Source organism: Melanerpes formicivorus, unplaced genomic scaffold (genome assembly GCF_026170545.1).
Source record: "Melanerpes formicivorus ecotype bairdi unplaced genomic scaffold, bMelFor1.0.p_v2 SCAF_224, whole genome shotgun sequence".
In the NCBI taxonomy this organism is placed as follows: Eukaryota; Metazoa; Chordata; class Aves; order Piciformes; family Picidae; genus Melanerpes; species Melanerpes formicivorus.
Window position 1 is genome coordinate 69,123 of NW_027142576.1, and position 23,943 is coordinate 93,065.

The 23,943-nt window shown below is 53.3% G+C and overlaps 1 protein-coding gene across 5 annotated transcripts in view; it reads left to right on the forward strand.

Annotated features, from left to right (window-relative positions):
- Positions 1-7,994: 7,994 nt before the first annotated feature.
- Positions 7,995-23,943, forward strand: part of LOC137458109 (zinc finger protein 850-like) — a 35,720-nt gene continuing 19,771 nt past the window's right edge. Inside the window, exons 1-4 of one of the 5 annotated variants that reach the window (XM_068169790.1) lie at positions 7,996-8,119; positions 13,892-14,135; positions 17,719-17,972; positions 18,333-22,217. In XM_068169790.1, the coding sequence (XP_068025891.1) occupies positions 18,415-20,988 (2,574 nt within the window). In that variant the 5' untranslated portion in view covers positions 7,996-8,119; positions 13,892-14,135; positions 17,719-17,972; positions 18,333-18,414 and the 3' untranslated portion in view covers positions 20,989-22,217. Of the gene's footprint in view, positions 8,120-11,669; positions 11,838-13,891; positions 14,136-17,718; positions 22,218-23,943 lie in introns of those variants that run through there. The other 4 variants (XM_068169789.1, XM_068169792.1, XM_068169791.1 and 1 more) reach the window with 4 other exon arrangements.

Consider the following 23,943-nt stretch of genomic DNA (forward strand, 5'->3'; position numbering starts at 1 on the left):
TAGTTAATTCTAATCAAATGTTATAAGCAGGCAGTAATTATGATAGAATAGGGTAATTGGCCATTAATTAGCATACAATATGGTAACTAATAATTATAATGAGATCTAAGTAATAATAAATCCTGAAAGGAGTGATATGGTGTGGAGTGGATAATACAGGATAAATGCTTTAAAGTCATAAAAGTAGATAATGGCAATAGCGCCAGGACTGGTCCTGGCAATAATAAAGGTGATAGCAACTGATGAGAGTGAAATAGTTGTACTGGTGGTACTGAACAAATAAGAAGTTATTGGGGTGGAGGAATTGTAATAAAAGAAGTTTGGAGACATCTTGCTTCAAAGTTGTTTGGAAGTTCAGAGGTCAATGGTTCTCTTCTCATTTGAATGATTTGGGACTTTCTCTGTGTGTAGGCATTTCAGAAGAGCTCTGTGTAACATAAACTCGTTCTTGCTTTTCTTCAGAGGTTAATTCAATGGCTTGATTTGAACATAGGTTTTGGGTGTTAGCATAAGAATTCAGTACAAGTATACTGCAGAATGGTTTTGGTTTTTGTGTTATTAATAGTGCTTTAAGATAAGGATCATGTTCAGGGAAAGACCAAAAGGCGTTGGATAATTTTCTGGTGCATCCCAGAGAGAGCTTTGGCCTAGGAAAGGCAAGGAGATTTCTAAGTGTAGGAAAGGGATGTGCTTGTGTTTTATCACCTATGGATCCTCAGTGGATAGCAGCAGGGAAAGTCAAGCCCTGTCCTGAACTGGTGTGGTGAATGATGCTTATGTCCAAAATTATGTCCCCAGTATTGTCATTACATGTCTGCTCAAACCTCCTCTTCCCCCTCCCTTCTGGAGTGAGGGGATTTTGGTGCCAAATTAACAACAGCACATGGTAACCGTGAGTCCAGGTAAACAACCTGCCTGGGTATGTTTGCCAGCTCTGTGGTAAACAAAGTTCACACGATTTACTCGTGCTTGCCTCGTTCACAACGCATGCTTATACTGTGTTTTGTAAAACACCACACCATTGGTTAATTACTCTGTTTACAAAGTTGCTCAATGGACCAGTATTCATTGTGGCAAATGTTCAGTAGGGGTTGTTTTGGTAAGCAAGTGCCCGTGTTCGTGCCTGTGCCCACGTCCCATATTCATGCTCGTGTTTGCCCCATGCAGTGTGTTGCCAAAGGCCTGCTTTGCTCAGGGCTAGAACCAGCGTTCCCGAGTGCTTTGCTGCCAACCGCTGCCACTTGCCTGGCACATAGCTACTGCCTAGCTATGGATGATGCCACACTGTGTGCCAGCCCCACAAACCATACCCCATGTCTCAAGGACAGAGCCAGCCATCACCTGACCCGTTGCCGAATGAGGGAATTGATGTAGCCTGTGTAGACCACCTGTCCTGGGCTGCTACAGCCCCTGAGTGGGGACATCGCTTCGTCCAGACCAGCAGCCATCGTGGCTGAACCTTGTGAGCCTCAGAGCTAGTCACACTCCTGCCTCCCAGAGAAGGCATTTTGCCGTGCCCTGTTAACCTTTGCAGCAAGACTTCTCCCCCAAGCAGGAAGCCTTTCTCATGTAACCTGCCCCACAGGTTGAGCTCCAAAAGTTTCTTAGAAGGCACCAGAACCTTATACTCAGAGTGGGAGGTGCAAGGCACCTGCATCAGTACCATCTAGCTCCATGCTCTGCTGAGATGTTTAGAAGAGAAATGAGAGAGAGAGAGGGGAGAGGCAACCAGACCCAACTCGGAAGACTGAACACAGACTGTAAGTTCTTAAAAGTTACAGGCTACAGATCTGCCAATGAAATTCATTTAGAATTATCTTTGTTTTCCTTTTTTTCACCTAAACATTTCAGCTACAGAATTCTGTAGCTGTCCTTTTTCTTAAAGGCACAGCCTAAAATTGTCACATTCCACTCCTCCTAAACAATTTCACTGGCTGTTAGCACTGTCCATCTAATTGAAAGCAATATCTGCAATTCATAAGTTAAGTTCGTAGCCCATTCCGGCTATCCTCAGATGTAGATGATTCAGAAGTCCAAGAAAATTAGGAAACAAGAAACCAGAAAACAGTTTGTCTTCTCGCAGATGAAGTGAAGAAAGGAATCAGGGACTCTCAGCTGACTCAGGGCTCTCAGGGTTCGTGCGCCGTAGATTCCTCATGGATTCTTCCTTTGGGCACAATGTATCTGTACAACACTCTGAAATTAAACTCTCTCAGCTAAAGTTAAATTCCTTTGTGGAATACACTGAATTTCACCATTCTCTTGCATTACCCAATAAGTGTGACCCGGACCTTCAGCTGAAACCACCCCTCGGACAGGTTTAGCCTCTCCTGGGGGAGAAAATACCCAAACAGTTTTACCTAACAGATTCTTTTCTCTAACAACAGGAACTCTATCACCTTCTACTTTCCGTAGCAGATCTGAATGTGCAGGTCCAGCTCGGTTCACTGAACCTCTACTATTTACCAGCTAGGTTGCTTGTGCTAAATGTTTTTCCCAGTTTTTCAAAGATCCACCCCCCATGGCTTTAAGAGTGGTCTTCAACAAACCATTGTAGCATTCAATCTTCCCTGCAGCTGGTGCATAGTAGGGAATATGGAATATCCACTCAATACCGTGTTCTGTGGCCTAGTTCTTTACAAGATTGGTTTTGAAATTATTTCCATTGACTCAATCCTCTCTGGAGTTCCATATCTCCACAGGGTTTGTCTCTCCAGACTGAGAATGGTGTTAGGTGCTGTTGAATGTAGAACTGGATAAGTTTCGAACCATCCAGTGTTTGCCTCTACCATAGTAAGCACATATTGCTTACCAGAAAGACAACGTGGTAGAGTGATGTAGTCAATCTGCCAAGCTTCACCATACTTGTACTTGGACCATCTGTCACCATACCACAAGGGCTTCATTTGCTTTGCCTGCTTAATAGCAGCACAAATGTCACAGTCATGGATGACTTGTGTGATAGCATCCATGGAAATGTCTATGGATCTGTCACAAGCCCATTGGTATGTTGCATCTCTGCCTTGATGTCCTGATGAATCATGAGCCCATCGAGCTAAGAATATCTCACCTCAGTGTTTCCAGTTGAGATCAAGATCAGAGTCCATGTCTACTTGAGAAACTCTTGCAGCTAGATCTGCCTGATGGTTGTGTTGCTGTTCCTCAGTAGCTTTGCTCTTAGGAATGTGAGCATCGATGTGTCTCACCTTCACTGCAATTCTCTCAACTCCATCAGCAATGTCCTGCCACAGGTCAGCTGCCCGAATCAGTTTCCTTTTCTCTGCCAACCATTCTTTTTCCAGTTCTTTAGCCAACCCTACAGAGCATTGGCTACCATCCATGAGTCAGTGTAGAGATAAAGCTTTGGCCATCTCTCACGTTCAGCTACGTCGAGAGCTAGCTGGACAGCTTTTACTTCTGCGAACTGACTGGATTCTCCTTCTCCATCCTTCTCCTCTGCAACTCGGCGTGTTGGACTCCACACTGCAGACTTCCACCTTCACTTGTTTCCAACAAGACGACAGGAACCGTCTGTGAACAAAGCATATTTCTTTTCATCATCAGAAAGGTCGTTGTAAGGAGAAGCTTCCTCAGCACGAGTTACTCTCTCGGCATGATGTGGTGTGGAACCTTTGCCTTTGAACATCCAATTCAAAACTGGTAGTCTGGGAGCCAAGAGAAACTGTGATTCAGTTCCAATCACTTCAGAAGCTGCTTTTACTCCTTCATAGGCAGCTGGAATCTCTTTCTCTCTTGGAGTATAATTAGCCTCTGAACCTCTGTAACCTCGACTCCAGAAACCAAGAGGTCGTCCTCGTGTCTCACCTGGAGCTCTTTGCCACAAGCACCAGGTTGGACCATTGTCACTTGTAGCCGTGTACAAAATGTTCTTAATGTCTGGACCATCTCGGACAGGTCCCAGTCCCATTGCTTGAACTATCTCTTGCTTTATCTGGTCAAAGGCTGCTTGTGGTTCAGGTCCCCAGTGGAAACTGTTTCTCTTTCGAGTCACATCATACAGAGGTTTCCCAATCTGACTGTATCCAGGAATGTGCAGTCTCCAAAATCCCACTATCCCCAAGAACCGTAGGGTTTCTTGCTTGTTCGTGGGATTTGCCATGGTAGGGACTCTATTTACCACATCCACTGGAATGTGTCGGCGTCCATCCTGCCACCGCACTCCCAGAAACTGAATCTCTGTGGTAGGTCCTTTCACCTTGTCTCACTTGATGGCAAAACCATAATTCAGAAGAATATCAATGATTTTGTTACCTTTCTCGAAGACTTCCTCAGCAGTTTTACCCCAGATGATGATATAATTGATGAACTGGATGTGTTCTGGAGCACCAACTTCCTCCGGAGCATTATGGATTACTGCATGACAGATGCTGGAGATGTGGATCTAGCCCACTAGCAATCTGTTGAAGGTGTATTGGATTCCTCTCCAGGTGAAGGTAAACTGAGGCCTGCATTCCTCTGCTATGGGAATAGAGAAAAATGCATTAGCAATGTCTCTGGTAGCATACCACTGGGCCTCTTTGGATGCCAGCTCATACTGTAGCTCCATCATGTCTGGTACTGCTGCACTCATAGGTGGTGTCACTTCATTCAGGGCTTGGAAGTTGACTGTCAGACGCCAGTCTGCATTCTGCTTTCGCACAGGCCACACTGGACTGTTGAAAGGTGAATGAGTTTTGCTAATAACTTTCTGACTCTCCAGCTGACAAATCAGATTCTGAATGGGCAACAAAGAGTCACGGTTGGATCTGTATTCTCTGTGATGCACTAGCAACTAGCAATTTAATGTCTGTTAACTTGTGTTGTCCCACAACTGCAGATTCATCAGAAAGCTCAGGTCAAACAGACAGCTTCAGGTTTTGTCCATCAATTTCTACAGAAGCTACTCCCAAAGCCCATTGATAACCCTTAGGGTCTTTGAAACGCCCTTCTTTCAGAAAATCAATTCCCAAAATACAAGGTGTGTCAGGTCTGCTCACTACAGGAGGCTTCTGCCACCATTTATCAGTTAAACTTGTATCAACTTCTACCTTAGCCTCCTCTTGAGATCCACCAGTGACTCCCAGAATAGTTATATGCTCAGATTCCTGGTAATTCAATGGCATTATGGTGCACTGAGCAGGACAGGAAAAGAACCATGGGAGGGAAGCAGTACCTCCTTGGGCAGCTGAACCAAGGGAGGGAAGCAGCACCACAGCAGCTGAACCAAGGGAGGGAAGCAGCACCACAGCAGTTGAACCAAGGGAGGGAAGCAGCACCACAGCAGCTGATCCAAGGGAGGGGAGCCACAGTACCAGGAACTAAAGGAATTTATGGAAACCAAGAGATCTGAGGTACAGGGCTTGGATCCAGATGTGCTTCTCAATTGTGAACTGAAAGAGGGGACAATGCAATGCTGAGGAGCAGGCAGTGTTTATCTAAGACCATGTGCACATAACAGGAAACAGGCCAGGGGCAGCTCAGCTCCTTCCTGCAGGTGAGAGCAGAAGAAATGGAAAACGACAACCACAAGAGCAGAGGTGGAAAGGAAAAATGCAACCACGAGGAAGAGCTTCCCAAGCCTACTGCCAGAAGACACTGCCAGGTGTGGACAAGAGCAGCTGAATGTAAAAGAGCAGGAACCAGCATGAGGATGGAGCAGCTCAGTGTGCACTAACTGTGTACAACTTGTGTGCAGGCACAGAGCTGAGGAGGAAATCTTCCCCCGTGTCCAGGGCTGCTCACAAACTGTTACAGAAGGCAACTGAGCAGTCTGGGCTGCTGAGCTTGTCTATTCCTTTGTATCATTCAAGAGCCAATAAATCCCTTCAGAACTGTTCAAAACCTCTGGAGCTATCATGAAAATCTCTGACAAACTCTCAACAACTAATTCTGGAGAGATCTCAGTGAGTCTCTCGGCTGACTGATCCAGTTGGCAGGCTTCAAAACCACTTCAAGAGCTTTCAAACAGCCTTACAAATCATCAGCACCTCTTTAAAACTCTCCCAGCCTTCAACAAACTCATCAAAACCATTCACAACTCTTACAACTTCCTCCAACCACCCCAAGATGCATTCAGATCTCTTCCCTGATGTTACTGCAGAGTCTTTCATCACTTAGGGTTCCCAAAGCTCTTCCAAGATCCCTGAAAAATCATCAAAACCTTTCCACATTCCGCAAAGCCTCTTGAAGACTTTGCAAAAGTCCTCAAGATCTCTTTAAAGCTCTCAAAAAGCTCACTGGGAAGAGATTTTGAGGATTACTTAGATGTCATTGTAATTATTAATTACCATATTGTATGCTAATCAATGACCAATTACCCTATTCTGTCATAATTACTGCTTGCTTATAACATTTGATTAGAATTACTTATGACTTAAAATATTTTATTATAATTAACTAACAAATGCCTGATGAGGGCAAGCTGGGCACAGGGCTTGGGCTTCCTGAGGGCAGGGACAAAGGCTGACCCCAGCTGTTCACACAGAGACCTGCAGAGATCTGTGCCCAGCCCTGGCATAAGCCCTCGCAAAGGGCTTCACCTGCACAGGGGAGGGCACCTGAGCAGAGCCCTTCTCTGCATGGGCACAGCTCTGGCAGGGGCTGTGGGGCAGGAGGAACCAGGCCTGGTGCTGCCAGAGCCCACCCAGCACCCCCTGAACCCTCTCTCCTCTGCTGCAGGCTGCCACTGGGGCCCTCTCCTCTGCCAGGACAGCAACAGGGACCAATCCTGGCTGGGGGCAGCGCCCAGCTGGGGCAAAGGCTGTGCCAGAGCACAGCAGGCTGCAGCCTGCCCCTCCCCCCAGCACTGCTGCACCTCCAGCCTGCCCCACACGGGGCTGTGCCCAGGGGGCACCTCCAGCCCTGCTCACAGGCTAAGGCCAAGGCCAGCACAGGGCGGCAGGGGCAGGCCCTGGCCCTTCCCACACCAGCAGCTGCTGCAATTCTGCCAGCTGCTGCAGCAGCTCCTGCAGGGAAGCAAGGCGCTGCCCTGGAGCACAGCAGCCGCCCGGCAGCTGCCGGCACAAAGGCTCCAAGCCCCCAGGGCTCCCCCACACCCCCCCACGGGAGCCTCTGCTGCGAGCCAGCCCCCACGCTGCCCACCACCTCTCCTGGCCACAGCAGCCCCCACAGCGCCGCTGCAGCTCAGCTCTGCTGCCAGGGCAGCAGGGAGCAGAGGGACACAGGGCCAGCCCCCTGCAGCCCACCACTGGCTCCGCCTGCAACACAGCAGCAGCCAAAGGGGGCCTGCAGCTGCCCCTAGCAGGGGGATTCAGCAGCACAGCAGCACAAGGAACCCCCAAACACACCCGGCCCTCCCCAGCCCCACCGATGGCCCCACAGCCGCGCACACCCCTCCCACAACAGCACAGACGCCACCCACTCCCCCTACACACCTCCCCCGTGCCCCACACAGCCCCTCGCATGTCCCCAGGAGCCCCCAGGCCAACCCCCACCGATGATTCCCCCTGGAACCCCACAGAGGCTCCCCCGAGCCCCACCCACCCCTACCCCACAAACCCTTCACCAGCCCGAGCCCGCACACCCCGCTCCCTGATCCCCACGCCGCGACACAGCCCTCAGCCCCCGGCCATTCCGATCCCCACCTCGGGATCCCCTCCTCAGCTCCAGGGGATCTCGATCCCAACTCAAGGACCCCCGAGCCAGCCCCAGGCAATCCCCACCGCCCCCCCAGGATCCGCAGCTCAGCCCCAGAGACTCCCTCCCCTCCCCTCACCCCACCCCAGCTGGCAGCCGAGACAACGGGGACGCAGAGCAGGAGGCCGAAGCCGAGCTGGGAGCAGAGGAAGCTGCCGAGCGCCGGCCCGGGCAGGCTCCTGGGGCCTGGGCGAGCAGAGAGCGCTGCGCTGGAGCCCCCGGGCCGGCCGTTCCGCATGCGGCGGCCGCGTGTCAGGAAGTTCCGCCCACAGCTGGGCGCAACAGCCAATCGGAGGCGCCGGGAGCGCGGCAGCTCCTCCCCCTGGGCGCTGCCGAGGCACAGCGAGGAGCTGCCGCTGCCGGCCGCGGCCGCCATTGGTGCTGCCCCGTGGGGAGCGGCAGCGGTGCCGCAGCGCGGGAGAAGCGCCGGAGGTGCTGGCGGGCGAGCGGCAGCTGCCGGCTGGTGAGCTGCGGCAGGGGCCGGGGAGCGCTGAGGGCGGCGGGAGCGGAGCGGCGCGGGGCAGGGGCAGGGGCAGGGGCAGGGGCTGGGCGGGCCCCGGAGCACGCTGCGAGATGGTTGAGCCCCGGGGCCGCGGCGGGAGCTGAGGCCTTGGAGCCTTGTGGGGGCCGGGGGGGAGCCTCGGCCGCTGCGGCCTCTGCTGGCCCGGGCCCCGGGAGCCTGCCGGGGCCGGCGGTCGGCAGCTTCCTGAGCTGCGAGCCGTCCCTCGGCCTCCTGCTCTGCGTCGCCTTTGTCTGCCCGGGGCGGGGGGCAGCCCTGGGGCGGAGGCAGGCAGCCTGGGCTCGGGGTTGCGATCCCCTGGGGCTGAGGGCTGCAGCCTGGATGCTTTGGGACGCTCAGGGGAAAGCTGTGGCCGGGCTCAGGATCCCCTGGGGCCGGGTGGGGGTCGGTGGGGCCCGGCTGCCCCTGGCTGCCGCAGCCTCCTGCGGCGCTGCTGAGGCTGTGTGGCCGCAGGCCGCGCTGGGCGCCTCCGGCCAGGCCTCGGGCAGCAGGCGGCAGGGCGCGGCCAGGCCCCCCCCGGGGGCGCTGCATGGAGGGCAGCAAGCAGGCCCCGGGCAGGCTCCCGGAGACTTTGCTGCTTTCCCTGCTGCCCCAGCACGGCCAGCTGCGGGGAGCGGGAGAGTGTGGGGGGAGTTCCGGCCCTGAAGCCCCGAACAGCCTCCCCGCACCCCCTGTGCCCCCCTGGGCAGCCCAGGCTGGCCCCTGCCCCAAGCAGGAGGAGCAAAGGCACAGCCCAGAATGCCCCCTGCAGCTCAGAATGTTCCCCCAGCACAGCAAAGTGAGAAGCCAGGAGCCTGAGCTGCCCTCCCGGGAACCAGAACCAGCCTAGGACCCCAAAATGCTGCCTGGGACCCTCAGGTGCACCCCTGGCACCCCAAAAGTGTCCCAGAGGCACTGAAAATGGTCTCCAAGCTGCAGCTGGTGGGAAAGGACCCCAGCCCAGGCCGGGGGGGTCTGGAGGGGTTCTGAGCAGCAGGGCCATAGCAGCACTGTTTTGAGCCCTTCCTGTCTAGGGGTGAGGAAGAGAGATGGGGCAGCAGCGTTTTAGTAGCCTCCTGTTCTTCCCTCAGCTCCACCTGGGGACTCCTCTGGGGACATCCTGGGTTCCTTGGGGATAGTTTTGGGGTGCAGGAGGGTAACTGAGGGTCCCAGGGAGGCATTTGGCTGGGCCTTCTGCAGAGCTGGGCAGGGAGGTTAAGGAGGTGTCAGCCTCACCCCAGACCCACAGCCCCCCCCCGAGCTCCCAGCCCCCCCAGCCTGTCTTTGCTGGCTGCCAGCTTCTGCTTCTCTTCCTTGGCCTTGAGCCTTTGTTGTCCTGGCTGGAGGGGGAGGATGCACCCCCAGCCCCTCCTGCAGCTGCTGCTGGGTGGGGGCACAGCTGGGGACACATCAGGGGCCTGTGGTGCCCGGGTGGCTCCTGCCGCACCCAGAGTGCCAGGGTCAGCCAGGCCCCATGCAAGCCCCAAATGCTCCAGACCCCCCCAGCCCCTGCCACAGGATTTCCCCCTTGAGCCCTAAAGGGTCCTGACTGCAACCCCCAGCCCCAAGGGATCCCAACCCCACAGCCCCCAGCAGAGCCCCCCCAGACTGCCCCTCCCCAGCCCCAGGACCTTCCCCTCCCCTATCCCAGCCCCCATCCCATAGCCTCATGGAGCACTGCTGTACCCCAGCAGCTCCTGAGCCAAGCCCCAGGGGCTGCCCCGAGCTCTGCTCCTGCTCTGTGTCCCCTTGGTGCCGGCTGCTGGGGGGTGAGGGAGTGTGTCTGGCTGAGGGGGGATCCTGAGGGGGGGATGGGGGCCCTGGGGGGCTGAGCCATTGCTGCCCCGAGCCTGCACACCGCGCAGTGCCACTGAGGGGTTTGTGTAGTGTCCAGCCAACCACACAGGGTCATTCCCATCCCACTCAATGGGGGGTTAGGACAATTAGTTCTCAGAAGCCATTTGCATTGTCCCTCCCCAGCGTTCCTTCCTTCTGTGCCTGCGGGAAGCCATCTGGTGGTGGGGAGTAGGGGTGCTGGGACGAAGCAAGTTGTCTTCCTCACAGCTGTGCTTTTCACCTTGTACCTCTGAACTGCTTTGGCTGCTTGGCCTTCAGTTGCCTTCTTGCCAGGTGTCATAGGCCCTAGCCTTGAACAGATTCTTTCCTTTATGTGGTGCTTGCTAAGGAGCTCCTTTATCATCCTGATGATGAGCTGCTTCCTCTGGCCTGCTGCTGCCTGTTCTGAAATGCTTGGAAGAGTTTACCAGAGCTGCAAGGTCAGGTTCAGAAATGACTTTGCTGCTCTGTTCTGCAGTACACACTTGGCTCCTCACACTGACTCTGATACATATACCTGGTACCTCTCCTCCTCCTAATGCCTAGTCTTGTCCATAGACTTACCTATGTGATCCAATGCCTGTAGCAGTAGGAGTTGGTGGTGCTGGGGGAGCCTCTGTGTGGCTGTTGTGTGGGGAGGGGGCATGAGGTTTGGAGTGGGGAGTCCTGGGCTTCCGAGAGGGGCTCTGTGCAGGTCTGGATGGCTCTGTGTGATTCTGGCAACCTCTGTTGGGCTGTGGGTAGCCGAGGGGGGGTCTCTGTTGTTGGAGGTGGTCTGGGCAGTTCTGGGGGGGGAGTCTGGGTGGCTCTAGGGGTGGCTGTGGGGCACTTGGGGAGGGGTGTAGGGTCAGTGGGTGGTGTCTGCGCTGTTGTGGGTGGGCTCTGTGCGGTTCTGGGGCCATCGGTGGGGCATAGGAGGGGTGGGTGTGTTTGGAGGTTGCTTGTGCAACTCCCTAATGGTTTCCTGACTCATTTCCAATTCCTCTCAGGGTTGGCTGAACACAGAAAGGCTCAGGGCAGGAGCAGCTTTTGCTCTCTGCCTGCAGGCTGAGAGGTGTGCAGAGCTTTTGTCAGCTCTGCTGGCAGGAAGCAAGGTCAGAAGCCGTGGGGCCAGGGTGTCGCAGGAGCCTGGGACGTGGAGCCAAAGCCCCTCCCCTATTTCTCAGTCGTGTTCTGTAACTCCTCCCCCTGCTGCCCATGCACACAGCCCGCTCAGGGGCTCGCACGCCCCCTGCCCAGCAACAGCCTTCCTCATCTTCATCTCCCTCAGCTCTGTTAGCGGTCCAGCGAGAGCTTGAAGGTCTTTTGCGGCCATCCCAGGATGTCAACACCTTCCTGTCCCCCCTCGGTTTCATAGCCAAAGGGGCTACAGACAGAGGTTGTCCCTTCCCCTTAGCATGCAGCTGGGAGCTTCTGGGCTCCCACCAAGCGTTGCCTGGCACCCCTGGGCAGCGGGGCACAAACACCAATTGTTCCCAGGCAGCCCTTGGCAGCTGGCTGTTTCTAATCAAACCCCAGTTAATTCTCCCCTGCTACAAATGGGAGAGAGTCCTGTTGAGAGGGATTTTCCCCTCTGGGGTTATAGCTTTCACTTGGAATTCCCTGGGATTACTCCCAGCAGTGCTGTCACATGGAGCCTTTTTGGGTTAGTTTGTGGTGTCCTGAGAGCACACAACGGAGGTGAGACTTGGAAAGAGAAGTGCTGAGAAGGAAGCTTCAGGGCTCCTGGGTGGCAAAGCTGTCTGGGTGTGGATCCGAGCTGTGGAGTGTAGGAGAGCCTTCAGGGCCTTGTTCTCTTGATGGAGATGTGGAGAGAGGAACTCCTGCTCCCAGAAGAGGGTTTCAAGTAGGTTAAAACTCAACTCCTGTGCATGGATTTGTGGGGGGAAATGTTTGTCTTCTTGTGGCCAACTCAGCCTTTCCCTCTGCAGTAGGAGAGTGACAGCCTGGGCTTTTCAATCCCTGGGGCACTGGGCACCCTCTGGGCTGGTGTTCTTGTCTAGAGCTTTGCAGCCCAGCTCCAGGTCTGCTGTTGCTTGAAGGTCCTGATGGTTGTTTTGTGCAGCCCCAGGTGTTGGCTCGGTCTCCTGGATCAGTTTGGTCCTTCCTCTTTTCACCCTTCAGTTTCAGAATCTGACCACACTTTGAAGCTTTTGCTCCAATGGTTTCTCTCCTGCCAGCATTCTGTGTTCCCTCCTGGAGTGCTGTGTCCAGTTCTGGTGCCCCCAAGATTTTGAGCTGTTGGAGGGAATTCAGAGGGAACACAGGGGTGGTGGGAGGGCTGGGGCACCTCCCCTCTAGGGGTGGGCTGGAAGAGTTGTGGCTGTTGAGACTGGAGAGGAGAAGGCTCCTGGGAGAGCTTGGAGCAGCCTTGTGGTACCTGCTGGGGGCTGTGGGAGAGCTGGGGAGGGACTTTTGTCAGGGGCTTGTAGTGATGGGACAAGGGGGAATGGATTGAAGCTTGAGGAGGGCAGATTTGGAGTGGAGCTTGGGAGGAAATTGTTTGGAGTGGGGGTGGTGAGACCCTGGAGCAGGTTGCCCAGGGAGGTGCTGGCTGCCCCCTCCCTGGAGGTGTTGAGGGGCAGGTTGGATGAGGCCTTGAGCAGCCTGGTCTGGTGGAAGGTGTCCCTGCCCATGGCAGGGGGGTGGAGCTGGCTGATGTTTGGGGTCCCTTCCAGCCCAAACTATTCTCTGAATCCTTGGATTTGCACACTTAGCAGAGCTTCAATGAATGAAACTTGAAATAAGCAAAGCTGTGAAACTGCTTTGGGGCTCCAGAACTGGACACAGAGCTGCAGGTGTGGTCTCACCAGAGTGGGGCAGAGGGGCAGAATCACCTCCCTGGCACTGCTGGCCACACTTCTCTGGCTGCAGCCCAGGATGTGATTGGCTGTCTGGGATGTAAGTGCTCACTGCTGGCTCCTGTTGAGCTTCTCTTCCAGCAGCACCTCCAGGTCCTTTTCTTCAGGGCTGCTATCCAGCCAGTCCCTGCCCAGCCTATATCAGTGCCTGGGATTGCCCTGACCCAGCTGCAGGACCTTGCACTTGGTCTTGTTGAACATCATGAGGTTGGCTTGGGCCCAGCTGGGCAGCCTGTCCAGGTCCCTCTGGATGGATCCCTTCTCTCCAGTGTGTCTGCTGCCCCACACAGCCTGGTGTCGTTGGCAAACTGGCTGAGGGTGCCCTCAAGTCAGTCTAAGAAGGACAGCATATTTTCACAGGTTTAAACCCCACACTAACCAACATGGGGTTTCTGTAAGTTAATTTTAGAGCTGTGATGGTTGAGTCTAATCCACAGTTTGTATGTCCCAGAGGTGTTCTGGTGCAGGTGAATTTTCTCTCTGATATCAACTATGATTTGTTAGAAGAGAGCATTTATTCTGTCTTCATTTTGTATCTACATAGGGCAGTGGTGGATTCCCCTGCACTGCACAATTTGAAGGCTCAGCTTGCCAGGGGGTTGGGGCAGCTCATCTCAACTCCACTGTCACCTAGAAAGGTTGGAGCAGATGACCCTTGTGGTCCCTTCCAGCCTGGCATTCTGTGCTGACAGAGCTGTGTTGATGGTTTTTAGGGCAGTTGAATACCACCTTAAGCATTTTTGAAGAGTGCCAAGGACACAGCTAAGCCTAGAAACTCACTCATCTCTCTTTAGGATGAACTCTTCAGAGCTTTATGAGCTTTCACTGAATTTGGCAGAGGTTTTGATGACTTTTGAAGGGATTTTGATGACTTTTTCTCGAGCAGTTTTAAACCTTTTTAAGGATCCTTCTCCTGAACCTCTCCCATCTCCTGAAGCCCTGTCCATCTGCTGTGCCCCTATCAGAGCCCAGCTTTGGTGTGGGGACATGGGCAGTGCTGAGTCAGTGCTCTCCTGAGCCCTTTGCTTCTCTCTTGCAGGGCTGGTGTCCTCTCTCCATCACATCTGCACCTCTGGGCTGAGGAAACGCAATTTGCAGATCTGCCCCTTTGGACAGCCCAGCAGATAAAATACTCAGACTGGGGCAACAGTCGGACCCCAGTCCCCCACTGACTCCTGTGGCACCTTCCAATCTCCTCCAGAGCCTTCTGCCTACCACATTTCACTCTGGGAAGTCTGAATGACATCAGCAGTTCTTGGAGTCTGCCCCCACCCCCCAGGCAGGTGAGGGTCGTTTGTGAGGGCCTGCACTCCTGTCTCTGTTGTCTGAAGCAGGAGAGATTGAAAGGCACAGCCTGGGCCAGGAACCACTCTACCAGCGCTGCCAGGCTTGGGAAAAGGGGGATGAGGCTGCTCTGTAAGTGCTGGGGTGTCAACAGCCCTAGAACAGGAACCCAGGATCTCAGCACAGGTAGTAGAGGTCTGACTGCACCACCATGGCAGTAAGTGGGGCTTTGAGGGTCCCTCCTCATTCCTTGTTGTAGCCAAAAATTGGGTGTTGGGAGGTGTTGGCTGTTGGGGCTGTCCTAAGCAGGGCAGGATCTCCGGGTTTGAGCTCCTGCAGTCAGGTGCTTCCATTTTCCATTGGCCACAGCAGTGACCTCTTCCCCCACCAGCATAGCCTCAGAGAAAGACCCAGACGAGCTGGGAAGAGAAGCAGCACCCAGAGAACAAATAGGAGCAGCCATATAGTTGCCCTAAGGAAGAGGAAGAGAAAGAGGACAATATGGAGAGTATGCCTATGACAATGATGAGTATGAGGTGGAGGAGGATGAAAATGAAGATGACCAGGCTGAGGAGGAGGTGAAGGAGTATAGAATAGAATAGAATAAACCAGGTTGGAAGAGACCTTGAAGATCATCGCGTCCAACCTATCACCCAACACTGCCTAATCAACTAACCCGTGTAACCAAGCACCCTGTCAAGTCTCCTCCTGAACACCTCCAGTGACGGCGACTCCACCACCTCCCCGGGCAGTCCATTCCAATGGGCAATCACTCTCTCTGTGTAAAACTTCCTCCTGACCTCCAGCCTGAACCTCCCCTGGCGCAGCCTGAGACTGTGTCCTCTTGTTCTGGTGCTGGCTGCCTGGGAGAAGAGACCAACCTCTGCCTGTTTACAACCTCCCTTCAGGTAGTTGTAGAGAGTAATAAGGTCACCCCTGAGCCTCCTCTTCTCCAGGCTAAGCAGCCCCAGCTCCCTCAGTCTCTCCTCATAGGGCTTGTGTTCCAAGCCCCTCACTAACTTCGTTGCCTTTCTCTGGACTCGTTCCAGCAAGTCAACCTCCTTCCTAAACTGAGGGGCCCAGAACTGGACACAGTACTCGAGGTGCGGCCTAACCAGTGCAGTGTACAGGGGCAGAATGACCTCCCTGCTCCTGCTGGCCACACTGTTCTTAAGGCAGGCCAGGATGCCATTGGCCCTCCTGTCCACCTGGGCACACTGCAGGCTCATGTTCATCCTACCATCAACCAGCACCCCCAGGTCCCTCTCTGCCTGGCTGCTCTCCAGCCACTCTGACCCCAGCCTGTAGCACTGCATGGGGTTGTTGTGGCCAATGTGCAGAACCCGGCACTTGGATGTGTTAAATCTCATGCTGTTGGACTCTGCCCATCTGTCCAGCCTGTTGAGGTCTCTCTGCAAAGCCTCTCTACCCTCTAGCAGATCAAGTCCTGTCCCCAGCTTGGTGTCATCAGCAAATTTACTGATGATGGACTCAATGTCCTCATCCAGATCATCAATAAAGATGTTAAAGAGGATGGGGCCCAGCACTGATCCCTGGGGGACTCCACTACTGACTGGCCACCAGCTGGATGTGGCATCATTCACCACCACTCTCTGGGTTCGGCCATCCAGCCAGTTCCTAACCCAGCTCAGAGTGCTGCTGTCCAAGCCATGGGCTGACAGCTTGGCCAGGAGTTTGCTATGGGGGACAGTGTCAAAGGCCTTGCTTAAGTCCAGGTAAACTACATCCACAGGCCTCCCCACATCTACCAGATGGAGGAGGATGAAGTAATGGCGGCCCCCTCTGTGCTTCCCAAGTTCTGTCTTCATTTTGTAACTCCCAAGGGCAGTGGTGAATTCCCCTACACTGCACAGTTTGAAGGCTCAGCTTCCTAGGGGGCTGGGGCAGCTCCTCCTCCTCCTAGAATCACACTGGTTTGGGTTGGAAGTGACCTGCAAAGTTCATCCACTCCAAGCCCCCCTGCACTCAGCAGGGACATCATCCACTAGATCAGGTTGCCCAGAGCCCTGTCCAGCCTCACCTTGAAGATCTCCAGGGGTGGGGCCACAACCACCTTCCTGGGCAACTTGTTGCAGTGTTCCAGCAGCCTCCTGGTGCAGAATGTGCTCCTCACATCCAATCTCAATGTGCTCTGCTCTCTTTGAAGCCATTGGCCCTGGTCCTGTCCCTGCAGGCCTTTGGAAACAGTCTCTCTCCATCCTTCTTGTAGTCCCTTCAGGTACTGGAAGGTCACTATTAGGTCTCCCCAGAGCCTTCTCTTCTCCAGGCTGAACACCCACCAGCTCCCTCAGTTTGTCCTTGTAGCAGGGCTGTTCCAACCCCCTGATCATTTTTGTGTCCCTTGGTGGGGCTTTGGGGCCTCTCAGAGGACACAATCTGAGTGTAGATGGAGCAGCTGGACAGATAGAGTTTGAAGTCAGCAGGGGGGGTGGCAGGGATTAGTTCAGCAGCCGCGTGGCTCTGCCTGAGTCCTCCCTACAATGGTACTGGCAGCAGCTGATCCTGGAAGCTGAAACACCCCAAAGCCTGCCTGGATCAGGACAGTCTCCTGACATCCACCACAGCGCAAGCAGGCACTTGGGGATCTTACCCAGACACCCCACCCCATACCCCATGTCAGGAGTCACCTGAGGTCTCTCTCTCTTGTCCCATTTCAACAATTCCTGCATGAGGTGGCTGCACGGTCCCTACCCACCCCTGTTCTGTAACCCTTCCCCCTGGGCTTGATGTTCTTTCAGTCTTCTAGCTCATTCCAGCCTTTAGTCTCAGGGACCTTCCATTCTCCTGCTTTCAGTTCACTTCTTTAGATGCTTCCTCAGCCACAACATTCTCCACTCCACCCTTCCAGCTGCAGTGGCAGTGGAGCTGTGGGACACAGGGCCATGGGATGGCAAAGCCACCAGGGACATGGATGGGCTGGGAATGGTCAGGGAGGAATTAGGCCTTGTGGGGATTGGCCTTTAATGTGCCACAAGGCCTTGTCCCCCACAGAAAGGGGCAGGATCAAGGGCCCACGTGGTGAATGTGTGCAGGAAATACCAGAATCAGGCAGCATTTCAGGAGATAAAAGGAGACGACTCCTGCATCACAGTGAGGGCTGAGCAAGAAGCTGACCAAGTCCTTTCCCCTTTCCTGCAGCTGCAGGAATCATGAACATCCCTTTCTTTGTGTCCTCAGGGCTTCACTGACCTTCTGTTGAGGAGTGATCAGCACAGAGGTGGCCCTGGACAGGGTCCTGGTGGCAGGAGGTGCCTGCAGAGCAGAACCAAATACAGAGTGGGCTGGAGTGGGGTCTGTGGTCAGGGCCAGGAAGGAGAGCTGAGTCCAAAGCAAGAGCTGCTGTAAGACACAGCTGCAGCAGAGGCCTGGGAGTGGCTGGCTGGAGGCAGCTCTCTTGTGGTGCCACCCTGCAGATTTCTGTGTGCTGGGCAAGGAGCTGAGTCTGGCCTGAAGTCCTGTCCATCTGCACCCTCAGCAAGGCCCAGCTCCGGCCACGGGCAGTGCTGAGCCATCCCTTGGAGGTCAATCTTCTTCTCTGAGCCCTTTGCTTCTCTCTTACAGGGTCAGTGTCCTTCTGTCCATCACATCTGCGCCTCTGGGCTGAGCAACAGCAGAGTTTGCAGATCTGCTCCTTGGGACAGCCCAGCAGGTAAAACAACTCAGACTGGGACAACAGAGGGACCCCAGCCCCCGACTGACTCCTGTGGCACCTCCCAACCTCCTCCAGAGCTTTCTACCTACCACATCTCACTCACTGGGAGCTCTGACTGATGTCAGCTGTGGTGGGAGTCTGGAGCTCCACCAGGCTGATGAAGGTCTGTTGTGAGAGTCAGCACTGCTGCCTCTGTTGTCTGAAGCAGGAGAGATTGAAAGGCACAGCCTGGGCCAGAAACCACTCTGCCAGTGCTAGCAGGCTTGGGAACAGGGAGGATGAGACTGCTGTGTAAGTCCTGGGGTGTCTCATCACTCCCAGCCCAGGAAGCCAGGGTCTCAGCACAGATGGTAGAGGTTTGACTCCCCCACCATGGCTGGGGCTGGGGCTTTGGTGTTCCTGTCTATTCCTTGTCATAGCCAAATATTGGGTGCTGGGAGGTGTTGACTGTTGAGGGCTGTTCTGAGCAGGGCAGGATCTCAGGGTTTGAGCTCCTGCAGTCAGGTGCTTCCATCTTCCCTAGGGAAGTGACCTCTTCTCCAACCAGCATAGCCTCAGAGAAGGACCCAGACAAGAGCTGGGAGAAGAACAACCCAGAGACCAAAATGGAGCAGCCATATTGCATCCCCAAGGAAGAGGAGGAAGAGAACAAGATGGAGGGTGATGACTATAAGGACAATCACTATGACAAAAATGATGATGATGGGCCTGAAAATGAAAATGACCAGGATGACAAAGAGGAGGAGGAGAAGGTATATGAGAAGAAAGCACCTGCAGCCCCGTCAGTGCCACCCAAGCAGCTGAATCAGTGCCCAGAGTGTGGGCAGAGCTTCCCACCTGGCTCAGAGCCAGTGCAGCACTGCTGCCCCCACCCTGGCACCTGGCCCCTCATCTGTGGTGATTGTGGCAAGACCTTTAAAACCAGCTCCACCCTCAACATCCACCGCCGTATCCACACCGGAGAGAAGCTGTTCCCCTGTGCAGAGTGTGGCAAGAGCTTCACCACAAGCTACCAATTCATCCAGCACCAATTCATCCACAGTGGTGAGAAGCCATATGGCTGTGCCGACTGCGGCAAGACTTTCAACCGCAGCTCCCACCTGAGTGCTCATCGCCGTATCCACACCGGAGAGAATCTGTTCCTCTGTGCAGAGTGTGGCAAGAGCTTCACCACAAGCTACCAATTCAGCCAGCATCAACTCATCCACAGTGGTGAGAAGCCATACGGCTGTGCCGACTGTGGCAAGTGTTTCAACCGCAAGTACAACCTGAACATTCACCGCCGTATCCACACCGGAGAGAAGCCCTTCACCTGTGCCAACTGTGGCAAGAGTTTCAACGACAGGAGCTCCCTGAATAGTCACCATCGTATGCACAATGGTGAGGCGCCGTACAGCTGCGCCGACTGTGGCAAGACCTTTAACTACAGGAGTTCCCTGAATAGTCACCGTCGTATGCACAATGGAGAGGCGCCGTACAGCTGCACCGACTGTGGCAAGACCTTCAACTACAAGAGCTCCCTGAATAGTCACCGTCGTATGCACAATGGAGAGCCACCGTACAGCTGCGCCGACTGTAGCAATACCTTCAACTACAGGTCTGACCTGAACATTCACCGCCGTATCCACACAGGAGAGAGGCTGTTCCCCTGTGCCGACTGTGACAAGTGCTTCACCAAGAGCACCAGCCTGAGCATTCACCGCCTTGTCCACACTGGTGAGAGGCTGTTCCCCTGCGCCGACTGTGGCAAGAGCTTCAAGCACAGCTCCACACTTGCGGTCCACCGCCGTATCCACACTGGAGAGAAGTTGTTCCCCTGTGCTGACTGTGGCAAGAGCTTCACCACAAGTTACCAATTCATCCAGCACCAACTCATCCACAGCGGTGAGAAGCTGTACGGCTGTGCTGACTGCGGCAAGACCTTCAACCGTAGCTCCACACTCGCCATCCACCGCCGTATCCACACCAGAGAGAAGTTGTTCCCCTGTGCAGAGTGCGGCAAGAGCTTCACCACAAGCTCCCAATTCATCCGGCACCAACTCATCCACAGCGGTGACAAGCCGTACAGCTGTACTGACTGCAGCAAGACTTTCAACTGCAGCTCCCACCTGAATACTCATCGCCGTATTCACACTGGAGAGAAGCCGTACAGCTGTGCAAAGTGCGGCAAGAGCTTCACCACGAGGTCAGCATTTATGCGTCACCAACGCATCCACAGCTGTGAGAAGCTGTACAGCTGTGCTGACTGTGGCAAGAGCTTCAGAGTCAGCTCTGCTCTCATCCGTCACCGCCACCTCCACACTGGTGAGAAGCCGTACAGCTGCGCTGACTGTGGCAAGACCTTCAACCGTATCTCCGAGCTGAACATTCACCGCCGTATCCACACTGGAGAGAATCTGTTCCCCTGTGCAGAGTGCGGCAAGAGCTTCAACACAAGCTACCAATTCATCCAGCACCAACTCATCCATAGTGGTGAGAAGCCATACGGCTGTGCTGACTGCGGCAAGACTTTCAACCGCAGCTCCCACCTGAATACTCATCGCCGCATCCACACTGGAGAGAAGCCCTTCACCTGTGCAGAGTGCGGCAAGAGCTTCACCACGAGGTCATCATTTATCCGTCACCAACCCATCCACAGCAGTGAGAAGCTGTACAAGTGTGCCGACTGCGGCAAGAGTTACAATAGCAGCTCGTACCTGAATATTCACCGCCGCATCCACACTAGAGAGAAGCTGTACAGCTGTGCCGACTGCGGAAAGAGTTTCAACAGCCGCTCATACCTGAATATTCACCGCCGCATCCACACTGGAGAGAAGCCGTACAGCTGTGCTGACTGCGGCAAGAGTTTCAACAGCAGATCCAACCTGAACATTCACCGCCGTATCCACACTGGTGAGAGGCTGTTCCCCTGTGCCGACTGCGGCAAGAGTTTCAAATGCAGCTACTACCTGAACATTCACCGCCGTATCCACACTGGAAAAAGGCTGTTTCCCTGCACTGACTGTGGCAAGATCTTCACTATGAGCAGCAACCTGAGCATTCACCGCCGAACCCACACTGGTGAGAAGCCCTTCACCTGCCGTGACTGTGGCAGGAGCTTCACCCAGAAGTGTAATCTTACCAAGCACTGCCGTACTCATGCCAGAGACAAGCCAACACTGGGGGACAGACACAAATAGTGCCACACTCATTCTGTTGGGGCAGTCGTGACTCTCGAGAGGAGCTTTGCAACAGACAACCAAAATCTCCTTTCTTTCACTGAATTTATCCAAGTCTGGGGGCTCCAGCAGGAACAAAAACCTGCCCTTCTAAACAATTAGTGGTGATGAGAATAATTACAGTGACGAGTTGGCACTGCCAGAACTGCCACTGGAGCTGGGCTGAGCTTTGCCAAGGTTTGTCTGTCTCTTCCCCAATGCTTTGGGTCTCCCTGGCTACTCAGAGGCGGAAGACTGTGCTCTCTGCACCCACCAAAATGGTGTGGCAGTGTGAAGGTTTAATTCTCCCACCACATAAAGCACAGCTAGACTCAGTCGGAGAACCCAATGAGAAGCCCCCCAGGTTCCTCCAAAACCCCTCTCCCCTCCTTACTTGTTAAGCAAACTAGACAGAAAAATGGGGAAAGAAAGAAATGGCTATTAAGGGAAATTTCATTAGTTCAAAGCTTTGTTAGGGTAGTTAGGTTCTTATCTCATCGGTCCAAGATCAGCGACATGCACTCCGGCCAAGAACAGAAGAAAAAGACTGAACACAGACTGTAAGTTCTTAAAAGTTACAGGCTACAGATCTGCCAATTAAATCCATTTAGAATTATCTTTGTTTTCCTTTTTACACCTAAACATTTCAGCTACAGAATTCTGTAGCTGTCCTTTTTCTTAAAAACACAGCCTAAAACTGTCACAATCCACCCCTTCTAAACAATTTCATTAGCTGTTAGCACTGTCCATCTAATTGAAAGCAATATCTGCAATTCATAAGTTAAGTTCGTAGCCCATTCCGGCTATCCTCAGATGTAGATGATTCAGAAGTCCAAGAAAATTAGGAAACAAGAAACCAGAAAACAGTTTGTCTCCTCGCAGATGAAGTGAAGAAAGGAATCAGGGACTCAGCTGACTCAGGGCTCTCAGGGTTCTCAGGGTTTGTGCACCGTAGATTCCTCATGGATTCTTCCTTTGGGCACAGTGTATCTGTACAACACTCTGAAACTAAACTCTCTCAGCTAAAGTTAAATTTCTTTGTGGAATACACTGAATTTCACCATTCTCTTGCGTTACCCAATAAGTGTGACCCGGACCTTCAGCTGAAACCACCCCTCGGACAGGTTTAGCCTCTCCTGAGGGAGAAAATACCCAAACAGTTTTACCTAACAGATTCTTTTCTCTAACAACACGAACTCTATCACCTTCTATTTTCTGTAGCATATCTGAATGTGCAGGTCCAGCTCGGTTCACTGAACCTCTACTATTTACCAGCCAGGCTGCTTGTGCTAAATGTTTTTCCCAGTTTTTCAAAGATCCAACCCCATGGCTTTGAGAGTGGTCTTCAACAAACCACTGTAGCATTCAATCTTCTCTGAAGCTGGTGCATAGTAGGGAATATGGAATATCCACTCAATACCATGCTCTGTGGCCCAGTTCTTTACAAGATTGGTTTTGAAATTATTTCCATTGACTCAATCCTCTCTGGAGTTCCATATCTCCACAGGGTTTGTCTCTCCAGACTGAGAATGGTGTTAGGTGCTGTTGAATGTGGAACTGGATAAGTTTCGAACCATCCAGTGTTTGCCTCTACCATAGTAAGCACGTATTGCTTACCAGAACAAGAACGTGGTAGAGTGATGTAGTCAATCTGCCAAGCTTCACCATACTTGATCTGTCACCATACCACAAGGGCTTCATTTGCTTTGCCTGCTTAATAGCAGCACAAATGTCACAGTCATGGATGACTTGTGCGATAGCATCCATGGAAATGTCTATTAATCTGTCACGAGCCCATTGGTATGTTGCATCTCTGCCTTGATGTCCTGACGAATCATGAGCCCACTGAGCTAAGAATATCTCACCTCAGTGTTTACAGTTGAGATCAAGATCAGAGTCCATGTCTACTTGAGAAACTCTTTCAGCTAGATCTGCCTGATGGTTGTGTTGCTCTTCCTCAGTAGCTTTGCTCTTAGGAATGTGAGCGTCAATGTGTCTCATCTTCATTGCAATTCTCTCAACTCCATCAGCAATGTCCTGCCACAGGTCAGCTGCCCAAATCAGTTTCCTTTTCTCTGCCAACCATTCTTTTTCCAGTTCTTTAGCCAACCCCACAGAGCATTGGCTACCATCCATGAGTCGGTGTAGAGATAAAGCTTTGGCCATCTCTCATGTTCAGCCACGTTGAGAGCTAGCTGGACAGCTTTTACCTCTGCAAACTGACTGGATTCTCCTTCTCCATCCTTCTCCTCTGCAACTCGGCGTGTTGGACTCCACACTGCAGACTTCCACCTTCGCTTGTTTCCAACAAGACGACAGGAACCGTCTGTGAACAAAGCATATTTCTTTTCATCATCAGAAAGGTCGTTGTAAGGAGGAGCTTCCTCAGCACGAGTTACTCTCTCCTCTGGAGGTTTAGCACAGTTGGTACCTTCAGGCCAACTTGAGATCACCTCCACCAGACCAGGTCTCTCAAAATTTCCCATTTCAGCTCTCTGTGTTATCAGAGCAATCCGCTTGGACCAGGTGGAATATGTGGCATGATGTGGTGTGGAGCCTTTGCCTTTGAACATCCAATTCAAAACTGGTAATCTGGGAGCTAAGAGAAGTTGTGATTCAGTTCCAATCACTTCAGAAGCTGCTTTTACTCCTTCATAGGCAGCTGGAATCTCTTTCTCTGTTGGAGTATAATTAGCCTCTGAACCTCTGTAACCTCAACTCCAGAAACCAAGAGGTCGTCCACGTGTCTCACCTGGAGCTTTTTGCCACAAGCACCAGGTTGGACCATTGTCACTTGCAGCCATGTACAAAATGTTCTTAATGTCTGGACCATCTCGGACAGGTCCCAGACCCATTGCTTGAACTACCTCTTGCTTTATATGGTGAAAGGCTGCTTGTGGTTCAGGTCCCCAGTGGAAACTGTTTCTCTTTTGAGTC